The sequence below is a fragment of the Takifugu flavidus genome, chromosome 15 (genome assembly GCF_003711565.1).
Source record: "Takifugu flavidus isolate HTHZ2018 chromosome 15, ASM371156v2, whole genome shotgun sequence".
Classification (NCBI taxonomy): domain Eukaryota; kingdom Metazoa; phylum Chordata; class Actinopteri; order Tetraodontiformes; family Tetraodontidae; genus Takifugu; species Takifugu flavidus.
This window is the reverse complement of record NC_079534.1, coordinates 3,734,803-3,758,402: the sequence shown is the minus strand read 5'-3', so window position 1 is coordinate 3,758,402 and position 23,600 is coordinate 3,734,803. Positions and strand designations below refer to the sequence as shown.

Here is a 23,600-nt window from a genome sequence, read left to right as displayed (position 1 = left end):
ATTCAGTCCACTCAAATCCGAGTTTTTACTGAACTGAAACGATTGCAGATATTTCGGAACACACAGCAAAGAGAGTGCGTTAGGGCACAGCTGGATTAAGTTCATCATGTGTGGTTTTTGGTGTGTGATTCCTGACTGCCACACATGTCGGGCACTTGTGCCGAACTTCCCCTCGATCAGCAACTTCACTCTCTTGTGCGCACTTGAGGGTGTCTGGTGAAGTCCACCTCTTTTTGTTAAGAGGTGGACTTCATTGGCTGTATGGCGGGCACTCTCTTGAACGTTTAAAGAGTGGGAGAGAGAGGAGGGGGATAATTCATTCACTTTGCGCACAAAGCGCACTGGAAATCACCCAGGGGAACGAAACAGCAGACCGAAGGGAGAGATTGGAGGTGGGGGGGGGGGGGGGGGGGGGGGGGGGGGGGGGTCTGCTGAAAGGAAAATGTCCATAAATCCACACAAAGAAATCAAACGTTCTGACTTGGTTTCTTGTTAATGCTGTTGGTGAAACTTTAAGAGGAAAGAATATCCGCGTGGAGGCAGAAAGGGGGGGTTTAATTGATTATTTTTGGCAGGCATCATAACTATTTTGTGTCTTTTGGGTGGGAGGGGGGCAGATCGGACCCTGATGACGGCAGAGCGGAGCCCCGTCTGTGTGTCCGTCCGTCAGTTGGGCGACCCGAGCGCTGCGCGGCAGCACTGCACCTCGGAGCCGTCTTCACCCCCCCCACCCGCACCCCACCCCACCCCCCTCCTTATCCACCCCACTCTCCGCTCAGCCTCCCACACGTCGCTGTTGAGCACCAGACCCTCCACCACCACCGCCACCACCGCCCCGCCCCCGTCCACCGCCTGCTACTGTCTGCGCGCTCCTGCGCTCCCAGCGCGGCTCCACTCGTCTCCCCTCTCACTCACTGTCCCTCTCGGTGTTTCCACGGAGGGGCTGCGCGCACGCCTTTCCCACTGATACCCACTCCACACTGTGCTTGCTGTGGAAAGTCAGCCCCCCCCTCTCTCTCTCTCTCCTCCACCTCTCCCCCCCTCTCCCCTCTCTCCGCTCTCTCCGTCCTCCTCTCCTGGCTGCGCTTGGGTAACCTAACAGGGAGGTGTTAACTACTTTTGCTTCCACAAAGCGACTCCTGTTATCTCGGCTGCTGCTGCTCAAGAGCCAGAAGGACCAGAGCTACTGGTGTTCCTGCACCGCAGAAGAAGAAAAAAAAAAGTTTTCTGTTTGTTGTGAGGATAAAAACGAAGCCGGAAACCGGGGAATCATCTGTAGGAAGAGCCGGATTCTGCCACGACGAGGTGAGTTAACACCGACTGTGGGTTTGTTGTTGTTGGGTTCGAGTCTTAGAAAGTGTGTTTACGCCTTTTTACACAGTCTCTGTTACGGAAGAAGATTTCCGACTCTTCCAGTAAACTTTTTTTGCGCTTCGCTCGGCAGACGCGCACACGCTCGCGAGGGAACAGGCGGTGGGAAACGCGGCGCGGTCCGTCTGCTTTTGGACTTTTCCGTGCTTGCGCGAGTGCGTACGCTTGTACGGTGCATGCGCGTGCGCGAACACGCAAACAAGAAATTGGCTTATTACAAACACTTGTTCCAGCATTGTGCGCGTAGGCTGCAGTTTCAATAGGAAGAAATGGTGGTGCTGCGCGCCCACCAACTGCTGCCTGTTTATCCCCAAATCTCCAGATTTGATTGCTTTTTTAGACAGAGCAGTTCACGAAATAATTCCCAAATATTCCAAAAATAAAGCGCCATCGGGAAAAACACGTTTCCAGATAAACTTCAGTCTTTATGATTTTTCCAGCACCCTGAACCCTGAGGAGTGCGCCTCTGCTCTCTGGCCTAAAATACTCCGTAAATTGACTTCAGGTTCTTCAAATCTGACGGAAACAATCACATTTCCCCTTTTCAGAGTTCTGCTTCTGCTGCTTTGAAGCAGCTGCAAACCTCCCACACTTTCAGCCGGTGTCTAATAAACAGCATCAAACCTCAGCAGGGAGAATTTTATAATAAAATGCAGGAGGGAAACCACGGCGAGACCCATATTATCTCCTCATCAAACCCGTTTTAAGACGACGATCTGATCAAATAATTTAAAATAAAGTTACTGACGCGAAGATGCAAACTAAAATAAGGCCAGTGCCTTGCAGAAACCCCTCCCTCTGCAGCTCCTCTTACACGCGCAACAATTTATTCTCACTTTCTGAAAGAAAAACGCACGGCAAGCATCCAAAATGAAGGCGAGCGGCGCACGCACGCACGCACACGCACAGTCGGGGAAACACCTGTTAACTGGGAGCCACTATAATTTACATCCTCCCCCTAAATAAGCAGCGCCGGGCCAGAGGAATTCCCGGGGGCCTTCCAGCCTTTCGGCCGACCACAGTGGTGAAAAATCGGCTTCTCTCCAGCGCCTGGCCCCGCCGCTGCTGCGTCTCCTTTACTGGACTGGTTTTTGTATTTTTTTTTAAAATTCTTATAATATTTTGGCATTCGTGCCGCGTCGGAATTATATTAATGCTTCGTTTTAGCCGTCATTAGGTTTAATTTCTTCTTTTAACCAACAATTGATGCACTTTTTAAGAGTTTGTCGTTGTAGTTAATATTTTTGTTGTTCTTGAGCTCACTGCACGCATCAATATTCTTAAATACAATAGTTTTGGACAGATATACGAAAACCCCCTAGTTTCATTTTGGGTGATGTTTTTTGGAAGAATCTGTCATATTTCTGGTTTCTCCACAAGCTCGTCGTCTGCGTGTTTCACTGAAAACGCTCCTAAAGTGCGGCGCGCTCGGGTCAGCGCGCACTGCTGCAGCACTTAAAAGAGCTCGTAATGAAGTTAGTGATGTGGACAACCCAGGCGCTCAAAGCATTTATACTCATTTCCAAGTTAAAAAGTCCCCTCAAAATCACGCGTTCAGTGAGGTGCGCCCGGGGCGGGTCATTGAACGCACCGCACCGCACCGCACCGCACCGCGGAAACCCTCCTGAATCACAGCATCCTCGCGGGTCCGTCAAATCATACCCGGAAATTAAGGTGATTTTAATTAATGGCCGGATCAATAAAACCCGCTTAAACCTCTCTTGTAAAGACCGTTCGAGACTTTTATTTTATTTTATTTACGCACAATCACGAGCATTTAATGCAGAAGGAATGCAGATATGTTAAATTTAAACGTTGTTCATCACATGCAGCATATTTATCATAGACTATTTCCGGCCGGGAACAACGTTTAATAAAAAAAGACCCCCCATTTAGTTATATCTTTGATTTAAATAATATTAATGACGCAGCTTTGTAAGCAACGAGTTTCAGATGTATCGTGTTAATTTGCATGAAACTGCTTCTTTATACATTTGATCCACTTCATGATTCCTAATTAATAATCTGATAATGAGACGGTCTCAATCAATCATTTTGAATTGTAGATATATAAATCTTAATCTTAAAATCTGCAAACATTTAAATCATTTTCTCTCTAAAACGCAATCCCAATAATTTAATTAGAAACCATACATTTATTTCTTAATTACCTTCTTCGGTTGTTTATTTCACCTCTTTTTTACGCGCGTCATGAAACTGAAATTTGCCCTGATTTTCACTGTCTAATTGCAATTTTTGGATGTTTTTATCATCGAAATTTATTTACATGCGTCAAGTCATTATTGATATAATTATTATGATGCGGTTATTGAACTATTTTGGGTTTTTAATTGCAATTTCAAATATATTTTAGTTTGATAAGAACACGGAATCAGCGCCAGTTCTGTGGTTTGATTTTATATATTTCTCTCATTTAACCATTTAGGCCTCATCCTCTTCTCTCCTCTCTCCTAAAATATATAAATACCAGGTTCATGAAGAACAAAAATGTGGCGTTAGAAATAAAAGTAGGCAAAGATAATTTATTAAGCAGCGTTTTCGACCCCACCCCCTTTTCTTCTGCTTCCCTCTCGACAGCTGTTATTGCTCAGCATTGATCCCTCCTGAAGTGAACTAAAATTAATGTCCATTTCACAGCTCTGCTGTTGGATCGATGGGCGCTGGGAGAGAAGTTAATTTTAATTTGGTTTTAGGAATTTAGAGCCGCGTCAAAACGCGCGTAAAATGACCGGGAACGATCAAATTCACCACATATGACGCGGTCAGCACGAGGCGCAAATAAAAAAGTTATGCCTTTTTTTGTTTCTTCATAATGAATGTCTTTAAAACCGCCATATTTGGGAATATATATTTTTAGATATATCGCGTAAATGAAGCGCTGTCAGCTGTGGATTGATGCCATTAAGTCTACCGATATGCACCAATTCCTCATTCTTTATGATTCCTTTCACCTCACCGACCCTCCTCTCCCTCCCTCCCACTCGTGCCCCGTGCGCGTTATTATTCTTTTTGGCGTACACACGGAGCTAATTGGACACGCGCGCGGTAATTGAAATAAACGCGTCGCCGGTAAATAACAAGTGTTTGAACAGGACGCAGACGCGCGGAGCCGGGCCCGCCTGCGCGCTCTGCATCCCCAAACTTTGTGCCATTGTGGCGGCGCTATCGCGGCTCTAATCACCATAATTAAGTGCGAGGAGAGGATGCAATCATTCCATGGAAGGATGTTGTCGCGCTGTCGCGCTCATCAAGCCGCCCTAATGTTGGCTGCTCGCCGCAAATTGCAGCCTGTCCGTGACAGAGATGATGTTTTTGGCCATTTGTTATTGGTTCCACCAGTGCTGAGATTCTGAAAGTTCCTATTTTTCAGCCCTCGTATTAAGATGCATTGTTGGGGATTTTAAAGTTTTCCTCTTTGACCTATAGACGATTTTCCACGGTGGCTTCAGAGGCAGCAGGAAATAGATGGTCTTTAAAATGTCTGAGGTATAAAATGTAAGGGAAATTCAAAAGATTTTTGTTTGAAATGAAGGAGCAAATCCCGGTTTGCATATCTGCAACGATCCTGTTGCCCCCCCCAGAGCTGATTACTCTTATTGATGACAGGAAAGAGGAGCAGCTCATGTCCAGTCATTTTCTATTGGAAGGAAATCACTCTGCAAAGGATGCAGCACTGTGTTTAATGGTTTGATTGCATTGGCGAAGGCAGCCTCTGGTAATGCCGTTACAGGGGAAATATCACTCGCAGACATTATTGGCAACAAGAGAAAGTCTAAGAATTAGCCTAATGTGGGGGGGGGGGGGGGGGGGGCAGAAGACTTGTGTCGAATGTCAGATACTTTCTCCATATTGCTCCACGTCTCTTCCTCTGTGCGTCTGCCCCCCCCACTGTCTGCACCAGTCCTCAATTACAGAGAGTCATATCGCAGGCTCCCTGCTCTTCACCCCCCCCCCCCCCCCCCCCCCCCCTTCTCACACCTCCCCACAAGACATCGATTTCAGAATGCCAGTATTTGTGTAGCCGACTTATCATTTTTCTCTATGCAGCCAGCCAGGCATCCAAGCGTGTGGTGAGACCAATACAGGAAGCTTAATCTCACCCAGCACAGCAGATATCTGTAGGAACACACACCACACACACACACACCACACACACACACACACACACACATACACGTCTCTCCATACCTCCATGCAAGCAGTTTCAGGACAACCAAAAGTTTGTTCCCCACAGCTGCTGAACATCTGACCTCTGGCCTCCACGTTAAAAATAGAGGTCCCCCCTCCTCAAAGACATTTCCCCTCATTGTTCTTCATTCGTAGTTGTGTAGTTTGCACCAGGTTGTTACAGCTCGGTCTGGAAGTGCAAACAGCGTACCTGGCAGCAGTTTTTCCTCGTTAAACTCCAGCTAATTGGCTCACACTTGCATACGGTGTGTAGTGCAGAGCAGCGAGCCAGGCACCTGTCTGCCTGCCAGCCAGCAAGATTAGTGGCTGATGTTGTGGCACAGCACAGCAATAAAGAGCTATAGTGGGGGGTTACACACCACAACACACACACACACACACACACACACACACACACACAACACACACCACACACACACACGCACAGGCAGAGGCTGGACGAGCAGTGAGCTTTGTCTCCCATCATTCATCAACAATTTATTATTGCAAATTGTTTTTAAAAAAGTGTTTTTTTTATCATAATAACACACAGTCCCATTATTAATCAGACAGTTTCAACCCAAGCAGCTGCTCAGGAATATAACTGCAGCCAGTGTATTTGATTCAACCAGGTTTTAGCCATCAACATCTAATCCTGAAACAAGTTGATCCAGTGACTGATGGAATCTGTGAGGGAGGGGGCCGTGCCTCCTGCCGTTTGGCTTTTCCTGTACTTGGAATTGGCTGAACTGGGCCTCACCATTGCTGCTCAGAGCAGAAACGCAGCCACGGATCCGGGCCCACTTTCAGAATGAGTTTCATCTGCAGCCGCGACTCCTCTGATACATCACAAAGGCCGAACTTGAGAGATAAATCCAGTTTTTTAGGCCAGAACCCCAGAGAGAGAGAGAGGACAGAGGCGCGTTGGCCTTAGGGAGAAAGATGACAAGAACATTGTCTGCCTTCAAAATGAAAATGCAGATAAGTTGAAGCATCCCGTTTTGAGTAACACCACCTATTTATTGTACGTTGACGCTTGCACAAAGCTGCATTCTTTCCTTTCTAAAGCTTGTCCAATCCTCATTGATTTTGCTGCTGAATATTGCTGGCGCGTCATTATCCACCTCGGGATGATTTGTGTGTCTATATTATTAAATCCTACTGTAATATATATGTTTCCCACACTGACACATGAATCTCCCGTCCAACGCAGCAGCTGCTGACGGAGGCGAATAACCTGGTTACAGATTTCATATATCAGAGCTGGGTGGGGGGGAACGAGGCGCAGGAGAACAGGGACGCACCCTGTTGGCTGTTCAAAAGGCATTTGGAAACAAAATTAAGGTTTTAGAGCTGAAAGGAAAAACAAGGACGAATAATATCAAAGCGGGCCGGTGGGGGCGGGGGTGCGGGGGGGGGGGGGGGGGGATTCTTATTCACAAGGACGTTTGAGCTTTGCCTCATGGTCAGACATGAATGAGTAGATTCCAATAGTATCGACTGTCGGTTCAGACATCAGCAAACACACAGATATGCTCTCGCTAATGCGGCAGCCTGTCTGGAATACAGAGTGGACCCTGAACGCACCGCGCACCAACGCAAGCGCCCCGTTTCCCCGCGCAACAGATGTGACGTCTGACAGCATCAGCCTGGAGGATCCAAGGCTGCTAACGGATTTAGCTTCCTCTCATCCCGACCGGGTGGTGCGTCGCAGGCGTGTCGACGTTACGTGCTCGGCGGCAGCGACGCTGATATGGTTCAACAGCCCCGCGTCAAATAGGGTCGCAAACTGTGGCCGGTCGCGTCAGACGTGTGACATATGCATATCATCCTTCTTTAAAAATACGAGGCCTCCACAATTATGTCTCGATGAGAATCCATGCGGTTGATGAATCGCCGGTCATTTCCAATAAAAGGTTTATGTGGTTTTTACTTTATGGCGGATTAAATGTACACGCGGTAATTACCCTGAAGTGATATGTGCCAGTGCTCTGAGCTGAGAGAGGAGCCCAGAGATGTGGAGGCTGAGGGTAGACTTCATGGGCTGTAAAGTTTAACTGGAGTTCCAGGCCTGTGAACATGAACATTTTGTTCTCATGAGTATTCTGGTTTCCCAGCACTGAGATCATTCTTATCAAACACCAACTTTAATGATTGGAGCAGGAACCCGGCTCTCAGTGCTTAGGTTGTTCAAAGCGTGTGACGCTGTCAGCGTTGTATAAACACGTCCACTACGTGGAGCGGGACGTGTGTTCTGGGGCTCCTGACTGCTTCTGTCTCCACACCGCCAGTCACACTTGACAGGACGTTGTTCCAACTGAAATTGGCTTCTTCTGCGTTCCTCACTAAAACAGCAGACGCACCGGAAAACTCCATCTGACAAGTCGGGACTGCAAAAGCACTGGTTACACACTCAGAGCAGCCATGCAAGAAAAATATTTATTCCGAGCAGTTAGCAGAAAGGAAGGCTCCACTCAGACGCTCTCTGTCACCACTGTACTCGTCTTCCCTCCAAATCTTTTGGAGAAGATATTTCAAAATCAACAAAAGCCACTTTTTTTGTTTAACTGGAGACCATAATCATCATCATTGTCCCGTGATATTTCAGTTCCGGAATGTCTCGCACATCTAATAATTCATTTAAAGAACAACCCTGATGTTTATGACCGCATGACAGGAATAAAGCACCTTAAACTGCGGCCTCCTCCACGCGTTACTCACATTTCCTGAGTGAAATACCCCCTCAGAATGATGTAAAAGCATATTGTTGTTGACACCGCAATTTCCCCAGCTGGCACAACATTGACACTCAGAGTGCAGAGATGACATGAAAAGTCCTCTTCACCGTTTGTGTTTAATATCCTGCCGACAGCTGTATCATACTTGCACACTGTAATCAAATTATGACAGCGTTGTAAATGTTCCCCTGTGACATTTTCTATTATAAAATGCATATAGCCGGTGTCAGACAATGTGTGGGTGGTATTCCTCACTGGCAAATGGGATTGTAAATGGCACTGACTGACATTATGCGCATGTACTTTAGATGTGATTGCACTTGTATATTGATGATATGCGTGTAGGTGTGTGTCATGTGGAGTTATGAGTGTTGTTTCAGAGAGGCGCTGGCAAACATCACTGACTTTAAGTAGTTTTTTGACACTTTCATTAGAGCGATTTGCAAGCAGCAACAATAATATTTTTATCCCGTGAAGGCATCCATGGAGAAGCAGCCCAGAGGCGCCACTATTACCAGTCCTTTCAGTCTGTCTGTCCCACTATAACCAGTGCACAGCACAGCTGATCTCAACACCGGAAGGCTGAACAACTTGTGTCGGTTGCTCCTTCCCTCCCAGCCTCCCACTCTGTGTTTTCAAACTACTCTTCCTCTTGTTTTCTCTCTTGTCCTGGTCTGTAGGCGACTATCTGGTGTCTCCTTATTGGATTGACCGGCTCACATTGGTGGCCCTCACTCGCTGCCTCTCCGGCCTGCTGGGTAATGATAATAAAATTGAAATATCCTGGTACTTATCAGTGTATTAGCCGGCTATCAACACCTCGGACACGCTCCTCCTTTAGAGGTTACACGGGAGACACCGGGACATTACACCAGGACAGAGGACATCCGCTGAGATTGTGAGGAAGACAGAGGAATGAGAGGGCGGATTAAACTAATTAGGGATGAGGAGGAAGGAAGGATAGTTTGGACATGGCCACATACTGTATTCAATGTGCTATTTCGAGAATAGGTTGTGGTGGATGGAGAAGAGGAGGAGGAGGAGAAGCATGTAATGCGACTCTGTGGCATCTTTCCAAACCAGAGGCCTGTTAGCGCGAGCCATTCGCAACACTCCACACCAGTCCGCTGTACATTTGCGGTAATGTAAAACATCTCACATCTCCCTCATCATCTTTGGACCTTCCATCCTCCCTCTGGCAGTCGCCGGTGTGTAAGCGTCATTGTATGAGCGTGAGAGGCAGGAGAGCGGCAGAGCTAAGACCGGGTTTGAAAATTGATTAGAATGAGTGTGGTGGACAGCGGATGGCCGTAACAAATCTTGTTTAAGAATCAACATCAGAGATGTAAAAGAGGGAACGACTGGTCTTTTCCTCCATACGTGCATATCAATCCAGGAACAGAAATGCTCCTTTGTCTCTTTGTGTCATATTACAGTTCCAGGTTGTTGATGATTGGGGAAAGGAATGGCTTTGTGGTCGCCCACGTGGGAGGTCCAGCACGGACACTTGATCTTCCACAGGATTTACACGTTTTCAACATGACGCCATCTATCAATTAGCATTTTTTTTTTAAAAACTAAGTGCACGAATGTTAAGCTGTGCCATGTGAAATGGGAGGTGATTTCATCTGTTGTAATAATATTTGATTACATCTGATTACCCTATTTGCATGTCAGCATGTCTGTTATCGATCTGATAGAGAAAGTGTGTCTTTGCTTACTCTTAATCTCACCATATTGGTGCCTAACAAGCCAGTCACCTTCAAATTGCCCTTTGGGGATAAAAATCTCTGGGACGTTATTTTGTCGTTTCATCGGCTGCCTCAATGTGCTCCAATCGTGCACTCTAATATAATCCCCAGGAGGGGAGGTTTTAGACTGTTGCCACGGATGGTGCTGGGTCGGGAGGTCAAGTACGGCTAATTTATTCACTCAGTCAGATTTCCTCTGGCTCGTGGATGGCAGATGGAGAGGTCTGATATGATATCACCCATCAGAATCACCCAAGGGAGGAGAGGGGCGGGGGTAATGGGGAGATAGATGGCAGAATGAGACGAGATTGACAGAAGTGATGTATTAAGAAAGGGAGGACAGATAGTAAAAATTGGGGAATTAAAAGTGGTTAGATAAAGAGATACTAGAGAGGGTAGCAGAGGTCTGCAAGAATATGGAGTGTGTCCTCCTAGCAATCGGGGTGTCAAGCCCAACATTGAGCCACATAGCCTCTTATCAGATGTGTGTGTGTGTGTGTGAAATGTGTGCATGTGTGTGCATGTGTCCTTATCTTAAGACAAGTGGTTCTGGTCCAATAAGATCCTGGGAGATGGTAAAAAATAAGCGGCTTATGCCCAGATCTAAGATGGAAGTGGCACGGTGGAGAGATAGAGGAGGAGATGAGGAAGAGAGGGTGGAGACAGATTAGGTGGATGGGGGACAAGGAGGGGACATTTGGAAAGAGATGAGACGTGGAGGACTGTGGAGATCAGAATGGAAAGATGTGATGTGGAAATAGTCTGGACCGGAGGAGGGAAAAGTCCTGAGAAGTTTGGGGCTTGAAATAGTTCTTGGCTTTTTGACAAAGGGCCGGGATTTACTGGATTACATCAGTCTCAACTTGAGGACATCGATTCCCAAGATATTCAGAATGTGTGGCTTTAACAACAGGGGCCATTTCAGAAGCATCACACGCCCAGGTCCTGACTTCACACTCTGGCCTCCAGCTTTGTTTTTCTCAAAACCTCCATTTGGGCCTTTCCAGGAAATGCCGATGGAGAACAATCTGATCTGTCAGAATGTAGCAAAGCTGAGGAGGTGAAGGGGAGCGTTTTGGGCCTATTAGAGGAGCTGGTTTGTCAGCCAGGGCTCTTTCTGACACCTGGCCACAAATCAGGAAGGACTCTGGAGTGAATGTCTGTCAAACGTTGTGTGCTTTTGTGTAGCATCATAACAAGTTGCTGAGATGAGATGTTGAAACGACACCGTTGCTGTGAGCTGAAGCTCATGGTTGTGTTTTCTGTCTTCTCAGTTTGGCCACCACCTGATGATGAGGACCCAGCTTTGAAGACCTACAGATGAGCACTCCCACAGGCCCAGTTCGCTCCTGCAACCCCTCCAACAGGCTCTCCTAGTGGGAGGACTCTGCCGCTTCTCACCAAGAGGAAAAGACTTGTGTAACACCTGTGAAGGACTGAACGTTCCCGTCAATCACCTGCGTGGAATGATATGGACTGACCTCGAGTGAATTTGTTGGTCACAACTTGACAGACGTCTATTCTGAGCCCCGACCTTCAGAAGACCAAGGTCTGCGCGTGCTTTCCGTCTTACCCTTTGTTAGGGTCTGGGACATTGTCTCAAGTCTTACTGAGGAGGGATCATCTCCTCCTCTTCCGAACATCCTCACAAGCTCTTTCCTCTGTCCAGCCATGGACCTCCACAGGGCGGCCTTCAAGATGGAGAGCTCCTCCTACCTGCCCAATCCACTGGCCTCCCCGGCCCTCATGGTCCTCGCTTCCACTGCTGAAGCCTCTCGCGACGCTTCCATTCCCTGCCAGCAGCCGCGTCCGTTTGGCGTCCCCGTTTCTGTAGAGAAGGACGTGCATTTGCCATTTAACAATGGTTCTTACACTTTTGCCTCAATGTACCACCGCCAAGGTGCAGTGCCCCCAGGATTCCCCAACAGGGACTTTCCTCCATCCCTTCTGCATCTCCATCACCAGTTTGCTCCGCCCAATCTGGACTGCTCTCCAATCAGCATGCTCAATCACAGCGGCGTTGGTGCCTTCAGGCCCTTCGCCTCTCCAGAAGATCGGGACGGGGCACCAGGCGGGTACCAGTCTGCCTTCACACCAGCCAAGCGCCTCAAAGGCAGCCTGGACGCAGAAGCTTCACCTCACCTGCGATACTCTGATGCCGAGGGGAAAGAGTATGACTTTGGTGGTGCTCAGATCCCTCCTGGCGGCTCCCCCAGCAGTGCCCTGAAAGCCGTGGAGGACAGCGGGAAGAAGATCTTTGCTGTGTCAGGCCTCCTTTCTGATCGAGAGACCTCCTCCAGCCCCGAGGATCGAATTGAACGCTGTAAGTAGCGGTTCCCACCTACTCTGTTTCAGACTCGGTGAAACTGAAATGGTAGCTAACACAAGACAAACCACATCTGCTCCGTTTAACCCCCGGGGCTAGAAGCACAACACCTCCATAAAGAATCTGTTCCACTGTAAAACTCGCAGCAGTTTATTAACTAATCTAAACCACACATGAAAATGATCCATCTACGTTCGCTTGGATTCATCCCTCCTCTCAACTACCTTGTTTCACAAGTTTAAAAGCTCCACTGGCCGCATTAGCATTAGCATTCATGAGTAGATGGATGCCATTTGGTCCTAATGCTGTGGGAATTTGTGTGTGTGTGTATGTGTGTGTGTGTGTGTGTGAGAGAGAGAAAGAGAGACTGCTTCAGAGACTGGTCATGATCTTTGCCATCAGTATTCATCATAGGCCACTGGCAGCCCAGCCGCCAATAGATTTACCCCTTCCCAAAACCTTGGCAGGCTCTCCCCCTTTCTCTCCCCCTTTCTCTCTCTCTCTCTCTCTCTCTCTCTCTCTCTCTCGTCTCTCTCTCTCTCTCTCTCCTCTCTCTCTCTCTCTCTCTCTCTCTCTCTCTCACATGCACACAAACATCCACAAACAGCACCATCGTTTCCTACACACGTCAACATGAGCGTCGGATCTCAGGGACAAATTAGGAGGGGTGCAGACAGAGACTTACCTTTAATCCATATTTTAAAGAAAAGATTGTCTCTCTTTTTTAAACTGTTTTTTTTTAGTTCTTTGCCACTCTTCCTGCTTTCACGCTCCCTCCACCCCTCTGGGAGGAACGGTCTGTGGTTGTGGGTGTGCATTTGAAGGATGCACCCTTGATAGGATACTTGAGAGAGAGAGAGGCGCCGTCCTCAGACGGATCCGATAAAAAATGAGGACCACAGGAGAGACACAGGGTGAGGGAGGAAATAAATGTATTTCCTACTGTTAACCTCCATACATTAAACACGTGTATGTTTGTGGTGTGACTGACCATAAAGTTTTAGTCAAGTGGAGGCTCCCCCAGTGGGGGCCAGGAGTGGAGGAGATGGCTCAGAGATCTTGTGCTGTCTTTTGGAACAGTTGAATCTGAATGTAATCAGGTTAAAGCTTGGCACAAGTGGCCTCCACCTCTACCGTGGGCTCCTAATGCAATTGGATGTGCAGAAGAACTGCTCACAGCTAAGACTTATGGGTTCTCCTTCACTGGGTTTGGCTCTCCAGCGGAGGCAGAAAGAACAAACAACACTTTGGTACAATCCCATGTGAACAGAGTTCACACACACATTCACACACTTTCAGGTTCTAATAGAATAGCAGTGCAGAAATAAATATATATGCACATATACATTCAATCTATTCGCTTCTGGATACTGAAAAACTTTGGAAAATGACCTAGCACATCTTTTTATTTTACATTCTGCTTGGTTTATTTCCATATAGTTTAGAAAGAATAATGTGACATTTGAAGTTATTGCCGATCGCATGCGTGGAAATTTGGGTCTGGATGCAGTAGAATGCTTGTTAGTTCTGATAGAATTCCAAAGGTTGGTGTGGGAAGATGGACACCCCAAGAGGACCCTGGGGGGATTTACACCTGCACTGCTTCCAGTGAACACATGGTAGCGTTTAGTCAACAGTGATCTCTGAAAAGCTGAAATTACGTCTGAATAGATGCGTTTGCTCATGCCAGCGTAGAAAAAACCCACCTTTGGGTACAGCCAGAAATTTATGATGCTTGGACTGTATGACTGGCCCATATGTGCTGCGTGAAGGCAGCATTTTGGCTAATCCAGTTTCCCTTTGAATTTTGACCATGTTGGATGATTCTCCACCTCTGAATTTATGTCCATATGGGGAGCATTGCGCCTTCTACGCAGATGCTATATTTCACATCTGTCTTGAATTCACCCATTTACATCTTGAATATATGTTCTTGCTTCATCTTATTACAATCCAATCATCTGTCATGCTAGTTAATCCCATGTGTGAAGGTGATCCTTTCAACTTTGCTAGGCAATAAATCAAAATCCACAATAGCACAACTTGGAACTTCCCCCCCTAACTTCCCTGTATGAAAGTCTGTCAAAGCTGCCACACAGCGCTCTCAGCAACTGCGGTCTGCTCTGTTCTAAGCCCCCCCAAATCCCCACGCCGCGCCAGCAGGCACGTTAGCTGTTAACTAAACCCGATAACCTGTCAGCCGCTAAACCTGCACGCGAAGGCCCCATCATGCTTTAAGAGGACTATGCATGCCATATTATTATAAGGCTATTACTGTTTACCGTGTTGTCGTTGGATGATTTTTTTAGGACAAGAATGGAGGAGTGCAGATCAGCAGAGGCGGGAATTATGGGACGTGCGAATGAACGTGTTGACAAATGAAAGAAGCCGCCCCGGCGGTGCGCTAGCTTGTTTGTGGAGGGGATTTGGTTAAATTGCACGTCTTGTCTGCGCGGTAGCTGGCGTGTGTGTGTTTGTGCATCAGTCTCCAGCATGTCGCCTCATCTTTGTTTTCCTTTCTGCCACTGTCTTTTTCCTCCTCCCTGCCCACATGTGTTGATGTGCATCTCCCCGTGTGAGTGTGTGACAGCTGTGCTCTGTTTGCTTACATTCTCTCTGCTTTCCCCATTTACGAGGCGGAGGCATTTGCATTGACCTTGAATGCATCGCCCCGTCTTCTCCTTCCTTTTCTTTAAAAGGCAATTTAAAAAAAAAAAAACCTGGAATAGAAAAAAAAGGAATAATATTTGTTTAAAGAATCTGAGAGATATTCACAGTACCAGAGCGCGGAGCCGCTCCCTGTTTGTCGTATTCCCATCAACATCTGAGCGTCTCAGGGAACGCACCACACACAGCTGTTAAAACACGCAGCGAGGGGCCTCCTTCGCCTTTCTTCTCCTCCTCTATTTGTTGATCTTCATCCCTCTTTCCCTCCTCTCTTTAGAGCAAAAGTCCTGCGTGTTGTTTCTTTCTGGGGACGATTAGAACAAATTGTTGCAGAGAGAATCAGAGTTGGGAAAAATAAACCGGGATAAAAGAGAATCCGCAGCCAGGGAAGATGGATGTTCCTGAAACTGATGGAGATGGATGACAAACACATTTTTCGGTTTTAAATTTGGTTTCCATCTTTGGTGGATTCCACTGTGGGATTTCTGCGCGTACTTCCCACAGGCCACCTGTCAGTCAAACAGCGTGTGTTGGGTTCAGACGATTTAAGGTTACAAATTGCAGTTTTTGACCTTTAATGCCTGTTTTTACTGATTCTTCAAACGAATCCCACAACACATTTTATGATGATGACTTTTAAAAACCGGTAAAGCTCCCGGAACACCGGCGCAGCCTTGACGAGGGGGCACATTCCATCTCGGTACGGAAAGAGTTAAAAAGAAAATCTGCCATGGAGATAGACGCTCATCCTTCTCCTTGTCCTCACAAAAATCTGCCCTCCTCCACCTCCCCCCCCCCCCCCCCCCCCCCCCTTCCATCTCTGCCTGTCACGGTCTAGTGGCAGGGTTAAGTTAAGTAAGAGTGTTCTAATAATTAGGACTGGGACTCACCAGCCTGCCTACATGTGATATGTGTGTGTGTGTGTGCGCGTGTGTGTCTTCCTGTCAGTGCTTAGCCAGATGTTAAAAGGCTTGTCCCCCTCATGTTGCTTCCCTGTCAGTCTACCCCACACACACACACACACACACACACACACACACACACACACAAACGTCCTCCGTGTGGTGGCTTTGTTTACCACCAAGTGTGCCCTCCTGCCCCTCTGCAGCTCCCCCAGGGTGAGGCTTGAAGGCCTCCTTCCTCATCAATACTGTTCCTTGTGCATCTGACTCAAATATCTACGATCCTCTCCACTAATTTCTGCTAAAGGAAACACTCGTTTATACCCCTGAAGAGTTCTAGCCACCGTGCTTCAAAGACGTTCATTTCCCCTCCTTTTCTTGCTCACTGGGTGGCAACTGGAAGCGAGCAGCGATTGTGCGCCTATGTGCAGTTGTGTGTGTCATGGGGGCGCGTCGTCCTGTGGTCATTGTTGCAACGCTGCACAGATCAAGGATTAGTCGCTTCCTGTCGAGCCCTTTGTTGGCCCAGCCACTCCATTTGGACACAGATCAGTGTGTGTGTGTGTGTGTGTGTGTGTGTGTAGAGGAGTAGGTTACACAAATGAGCTAAAGGAGCCAGTTTAAGCCAAATGAAGGAGAACGGGTGGGATGAGAAGATTCCCCCCACCTCTCTGGATCATCGGTCATTTTATTTCAAATGTAAAACTACATCCCCACATCCCCCCCCCCCCACACACACACACACACACAAGCTCTCATCAAACTCTCACTAATGGGATGATATAATACTTCACATGTTCCCACCACTGCATTATTTCACTCTGGGAATATCCAGAAAGGGTGAAGGCTTTCCACTCCGTCTCTTGATGACAGGATATTTCACTTTTGGATTTCTCTGAAAAGATAATCACAAACTCCCCGCAGCACACGCTCCCAACCACACACAGAGTCCATAACCAGTCCACAGTTCCGGAATTCCACTTTGTTTCCCCGGTGATGTCAGCTTTGGCCAGTAAAAACACTGCGTTAAAACTCCGCCGAGCCTCATAGAACCGCTCCGCACCTGGCAACACAACACAGCCAGCTTTTAAAACCTGGACACACACACAAAAGCGCACACGGGGTTACGGCGTGCCACAAAGCTGACCGGACACACACCACTGTCTCGTTTGTCCTTTTTGCTGTTTGCAACACAAAGAGCCCACATTTTCCTTCTGGATCAAATGTAAATTTGGTGTCATTTGAAAGGAAGAAAGCAGGAAAAAGTGACATTTTCAGGTGTTTTTTATTGTAGCTGCAGGTCTGGAAGAGGCCTGTTTCCCAAGAGAGCTCCAACATTTAGATGCCTCCTAATGCAGATGTGTTAACGGATTCCACTGCCACTGTCTGCGTCTCTTTTCATCCCTCCTTCCTCTTCCTACCCCCCCTCTTCTGTCCTCATCTCCTTCTCTCCTCCTCACCCCCTCCTCTCCTCAGTAATCTAATCTGCAGCCAGTTTGTGGATGCAGTCTAGTGTGACAGGCCGCCCCTTTGCCTCCTTTACTTTTACACACACGCACGCACACACGCACGCGCACACGCACGCGCACGCACACAAACACACATGCGAGGCAGGCTCCATTCCAAAGAGCTTGCCACTTGCTTGGCACCCCTCTTCCGCCCCGTCTTGGTCACCCCCTCTTTAATATTGAATTATTCATCAGATCTGATTGGTTGCTGCTGATGTTGGCCGTGATGCCAGCCAACAGTTTGCAGTTTGTTTGTGCGGTCTGTGCGAGGAGGCTGCCACGATCGTTAGCTCTTCTGATCACCTCACAAAGCCCAGACACACTCACACACACTTTTTTCATATGACAAAAAAAAGGTTCAGCCATCTGCACCTGTAGGATTTTGCGAAAGCGAAACTTGAATAAGGAAGAGGTTAAATTGTTCCCTGAAGCTGAAGGTTGCAGTTGGGGCTCACATATTTGTGTAGCATCATATTAGATCTCTTCTGCCTGATCCCCGAGGAATAAAGCTTAACATCCGCTGCACAAAAGGCCCCTTAAAGTCCCTTAGAAAGGTGAACCAAATCAATAATGGCTCTTTTATATGCATGCCAAAGAGCATGAATGTGTGTGCATGCTCGTATGATTTGCATGTGCCAGAATCTGCATTATTCAAAGCTGCGAGTGCCCTCTGGCAGCAAGGACTTAAAGGTCCTGCAGAAGTCTCCAGCATCACCTTCATTACAACAGTTCTAACCTGTTATCACAGCGGCTCTGAAACCCCCTCGTGAACGTGCATCGACCACGTGGACGACCACCTCGTACTAAATTGCACGCACGCCGCAGGCTCCGATAAAGGCATAAACAGACAATGAGCACGGATTTGCCTGCACTTGAGAAAAAGACAGGGATAAAAGAGGATGAGAGCGCCGGCGCTCACATGCACGCGTTGGGAATCTCCGGCGCTTTGCACGGCACTTCACACTGACCCCGCGCTGCCTCTGCATATCTCAGCGACATTAGAGCACCTTAGTCCGTCGCTTCATGGCTCTTTTCTTCCCTCCGCACTCATCAAATCCCAGCTTCACGTCCAGGTAACGTCCTTAGTTGCGGCTAATTGAGGGAGAATTATTTCAGTGAAACTCAAGACACACAAGTTACGTCTTCGCGGCCTCATCCTCCTCTCTTTCCTCTGTCACAGTGTGGAAACCCGGCCCACTGTTCAGCAGATGAATAATTTAGCGGTGTGTGTATCATCTGTTTACTGTGCTAATCCATCTGTCAGCAGGCACCTATCGATTCGCGACTGCCTGGTAATTGTGCCTCTGCGTTACACACACGCACACACACACACACATAGCAGCACCCACGCGTCACAAGTCATACACACGCTCACTTGTGCAGCTGTATTATGTGCAAGTTAGCTCATATTCATATCCTGGAGCTGTCGGCCAGCGATTCAGACGCCTTATTTTTACTGAGTGAAAGTGATGTCAGGGGTCAAGAGGACAAAATAGAGACCAGCACTGGAGCCTTTTTCATCCCGGCCCATATCAACTTGTTTAACTCAATTAAAATACAGTAAAGAGCAGTGAAATTCCTCCCAAAATGACCTTTGATATGCAGAAAAGCATTGATTAAAATATTTAGCATGTGTAAAGGCACAGTGGTGGGGGGGGCTGAGCAATAATGAATCCATGGGTGACCATTGATGGTTGTAATTATCAAATGGCTGGTTTTAAAAGCTCATTGATTGATGTCATTAGCTCCATGAGTGATTACTAATTGCTGCCGTAGTATGTTAATCACACAGGACGCACACACCAGCGAGACGCACGCGCATGAGAACGTTGATCTGACAGGAACATTCATGCTCCTGCTCGGTTTAATCTGATTATCAGAGGAGCGATGCAGCAAAATGAAAATAATATACACAACACAAATGGAAGTGAGAAGATATTTATTTTTCTTGAAGAAGGCTCATTAACATATAATTCACGGAGGCCGCTCTGATGTCAGATGTGGTTTTGATTTAACCAGGGTAAGAACATCCAGCGTTTAGGTCCATTATCTGCTTAACCCCGCGGTGTCTTTGTGCTGCCAGACCTCGGTGTAAATTACAGCTCCTCCACAATGAACACAGACGGCCTTTTACAATCACCTCCGTTCAGTCGTCTGGACAACAATCTCCACTTTTCACCTGTTTACAAGCCCAAAGCAGACAAGCCACATCTTTGAAAAGGGGGCATTTCATGACAGAGAAGTGGTTTTCTTTAAGAATTATACATTTAAAAAAATGTGTCCTTCACTGGTTTATAATCTCCCCCCGTCAGTGCAGACCTGGACATGATTGTGGGTGAATCTGCCCCACAGCTTTGCTCTGATGGGAGGTAAACGTGAGGAGCAGGGGGCTAATGTGCTGCTCGATTGCTTGTTTTTATCTCCTGACGTTGCAGGCTTTCTTCTCTGTTTCCAGTTGTGACACGTCTGCCAAGTCTCGTGTTCCGCTGTCCAAACCGGGTTTTCACCTCCCTGCGTCACACACACACCGTTACACACACACACACACACACACTCGGCGGGGTTCATTTCGATGTGGAATGTCTAATATCACATCGCGGTGGCAAAATGCAGGGAATTCTGCCCTCTTGGAACAGTGTCACATAGCTGTGTGTGTGCCCTTGCATGTGTGTGTGTGTGTGTGTGTGTGTGTGTGTGTGTGTGTCAGGAAGCAGGCAGGGGCTTAGCAGAGCAAAAGAGAGCAAATCTGTCAGCTCTCCCTGGACAGACAACCCTTCTGACCCTCATTCAAAGACATATTGATTCTCCTCTACACCCAACAGGGGAGGGTGTGTGTCTGCGTGTGTGTGTGCAAGTGCACGAGTGCTTAACACAGTGCAATCTTCCCTTTCAGCTTCCTTCATTAGCTTGCTGCCTTGTTCCTGTGGTGTTATAGAATAAGATGAAACGCATCACGTTTACTAATGTAATAAATGGTATTTTATCCTGGATAGTTCAACACAGACCGGCCTAAATTGCTTGTTTTTTTTGAGCTTTTTAATCTGTCTCGCTCTGTTTCCGGTGAGATGTATTCTCTTTGGAAAAAATGAAAACTCAAAAACCAGCGGGGGAAAAACAAGCGGCTCTCAGAGAGGAGCTTTTCTCTCGTCGCTAACACCATATTAAAGCTCACTGCACTTGCGAGAGCCACTTTGCTTTGCAGGAAGAAGCCTAATGACCTATGGGACGCCACCAGTCGGGGCTCCACAGTCTGTTAGGGACCCTGTGTGTACTTTCGTGTAATTGTCAGAGCAGCGTCGTGAAAAGAATGGGTCAGGACCTAAAGGCCAGCGGAGGGAAGATTAAAATCGACCTCCGCGAGTCGTAGTCAGGGTGGTGTTAACTGAGGCTGCTCGCCTTACGGAATCAAAGACTGGGAAGTAACTGAAAGATAACAAGACATGAGCTGCGTGCATGTGCGTGACTGCTAAGATAATGCACGCCGAGAAGAGAAGAGAATAAAACTTTCATCCTTAAAGACGAGCCTGAACTGCACAGGAGGAACACTGACTTTGCATCAATGTCAGGAAGGATGGGAGTGTGTAGTAGTGTGTAGTCGTGTGTGTGTTCTCCTCACTGTGGGTCACATGTCCAGCAACCTGGCACAGAAGCCCAGCGTGCAGGCTTTGGTAATAGCTGGTCGCTGGGGGCAACCGGTCACTGCAGTTTGCTCCGGGTCGGGCGTCCAGGTTGTTGTTTACAGCGCGGCATAATGTCGGCGGCACGCTGACCCCCGCTCCCGCCGGCGGGAACACAGACGCGGTCAGAGGTATAAGCTGAAAAGTGCCGGCTGCGGTAATGAAGGGCAGGTGCACCGGGAGGCGGCGGAGGAACGGGAAGAGAAAATGAGAGAGGAAAGAACATGTGAAAGTCAAAGCAGGTGGGAGAAAATGGCTGACGACTTTGGTGGACGAGGCCTGTGTTCTCGTGGCTGCTGCACCCGTGATTCCACATCAATACACACACACACACACACACACACACACATCAATAATGGTCAGAATGTTAATTGCAGCATTTGACCGGAGGGTTGACCAGTTAACTGAGGAGGGACAGTTTTAAATATTGGGAATCCTGTAGCCGTGAAGATGGATGACGCAGCTACGAGAGCGTCCGGGAGGCTCAGATGAATGCCGAGGAAAATCCATCAAGGTGGATTTTGGGGTTTTGACTTCAGTTCATTCGTGTAAAGAGTTCACTGTCATTTTGTGTCGAAAGAAATTATTTGTGATGAGAAAATCTGATTCAGATTATAAAAAACACTTCGGCTGTATTTGTTCCTGTCTTGTTTTCCTTGTTTCTCTCTCTCACTCACTCACACACACACACACACACACACACACACACACACACACACACACACACACACACACACACACAGAGGATGGGGCCACAGATGGCATGGTGGTGTCAGGGTGAGAGGTTTGTTAGGATCAAAGAGCTCCAGTGTGTGGCCCCTCCACCCGTCTCTTGCTTTCTTCTTCTCTCTCTGTTTGTCATTCCCCTTCCTCTTCTTTCTGTCTCACTTCCTCCCCCTCCCCTCTCTCGCTTCACCTCTCTTCATTTTTTCCCTAATCTGTTCATCAGAAGTGTTGATAAATTATTCATGTCTCTGTCTGTCCCCAAAGCCCCGTCACCTCTCCTCTGCTGCTCCCTCTCTTCTGCCACTCTCATCCCGTCTTGCTTCTCCATCCACCTCCTCCTCTCCTCTCCTCTCCTCTCTCCTCTCTCCTCTCCTCTCCTCTCCTCTCCTCTCCTCTCCTCTCCTCTCCCCTCCTATCCCCTCCTCTCCCCTCCTCTCCCCTCCCCTCCTATCCCCTCCTCTCCTCTCCTCTCCTCTCCTCTCCTCTCCTCTCCTCTCCTCTCCTCTCCTCTCCTCTCCTCTCCTCTCCTCTCCTCTCCTCTCCTCTCCTCTCCTCTCCTCTCCTCTCCTCTCCTCTCCTCTCCTCTCCTCTCCTCTCCTCTCCTCTCCTCTCCTCTCCTCTCCTGAGAACAGAGAGTGAAACATGCCTTTAAAGCAGTTGTCTTGCAGTTAGTTTGACGTTCCTCCTTAACAAATAGAGACTATATATCTGCCTCTCACACAGCACTGATTTAAACACAAATTTCAGGGGGATAGTTTGCTGTGGAAAGCGATTAATCATAGGAAATCCAGATGAATACAAAGTCTAGTGATTAGTGTTAAATTGCTTTGTATTTTCCCAAAGGTGTTTGTGTGCTGACGGTTGAATCTGAGGTCTCGCTGCATGTTGGTTGATACAAGCGTAGAAAGCACTTGGGATGAGCCCCTCGGTTATTAGAATGCAGCTGTGTGTGTGTGTGTGTGTGTGTGTGTGTGTGTGTGTGTGTGTGTGTGTGTGTGTGTCACATCTGTTTCTCAAAAGATGGGCCTGACTCCACCACTTTCATCCCCTGTTACCACAACGATTAATCTATTTTTAAAAAATGTCCCCTTCGTTTTCCCCAGTGCAAACGGACACATACACACACACTCACTCTCATGCGCGCACACACACGCGTGCACACATACTGCTCACTATTCAGCAAAGGTTACTGCTACATCAGCAGCGCACACAGCGCTGCCTTTACAGGTTGATCAATCTGTGCTGCTGCCTGCACTGATGAATTACAGAAGTCAGGACCAAACTGGAGCGAGGCCGAAGAGGAGGATGAGAAGAGAGGCAAACATGTGGAACAAAGGGGAGGAAGTGTGGAGGATGAAGAGAACCCCAAGTTAATGAAGATGATTGAATAGATACAACTGTAAGGCCCCCAAAAATGTACTCTGGGGCCGCCCCCTGGGATTCCAGCTGTACCAATGAGATGGAATAGTTGGAGGTGATTGAAACTGTGGAGGCCATCTCCAAATGGAGCATCAAGATGTAGAAATGCTCTTGTTTAGCTGTAGTCAGTCCAGGACCCTGGACAGACTGAGGGCACGCAGAAGCTGAACCCTGCAGACGTTCATATATAAGTGATGGCGTTGACTATAGCAGTTACCCTTTTACAGACAGGAGGACTTTATATAACCAGGGCTTGAATAGATGTCTTTGTTTGGCCTGGGAGGTGGTGTTTGAGGCTGTGGAGACTTTCTGACAGTTATTTTAAAG

At 47.7% G+C, this 23,600-nt stretch overlaps 1 protein-coding gene and 1 long non-coding RNA gene across 7 annotated transcripts in view; one reads left to right on the top strand and one right to left on the bottom strand.

The window, feature by feature from the left end:
* The first annotated feature begins 1,045 nt into the window (after positions 1–1,045).
* rnf220a (ring finger protein 220a) overlaps positions 1,046–23,600 on the top strand; it is a 105,831-nt gene continuing 83,276 nt past the window's right edge. For 2 of the 6 annotated variants that reach the window (XM_057056350.1, XM_057056348.1), the window contains exons 1-2: positions 1,054–1,305; positions 11,323–12,371. In XM_057056350.1, the coding sequence (XP_056912330.1) occupies positions 11,720–12,371 (652 nt within the window). In that variant the 5' untranslated portion in view covers positions 1,054–1,305; positions 11,323–11,719. Of the gene's footprint in view, positions 1,306–11,322; positions 12,372–23,600 lie in introns of all 6 variants that reach the window. The other 4 variants (XM_057056349.1, XM_057056347.1, XM_057056352.1 and 1 more) reach the window with 4 other exon arrangements.
* LOC130538602 (uncharacterized) lies at positions 19,376–21,253 on the bottom strand. The gene is made up of 3 exons (XR_008953918.1): positions 21,068–21,253; positions 19,771–19,962; positions 19,376–19,630 (listed from the first exon to the last, which is right to left on the bottom strand). It is a non-coding gene; the product is annotated as an uncharacterized LOC130538602 (long non-coding RNA).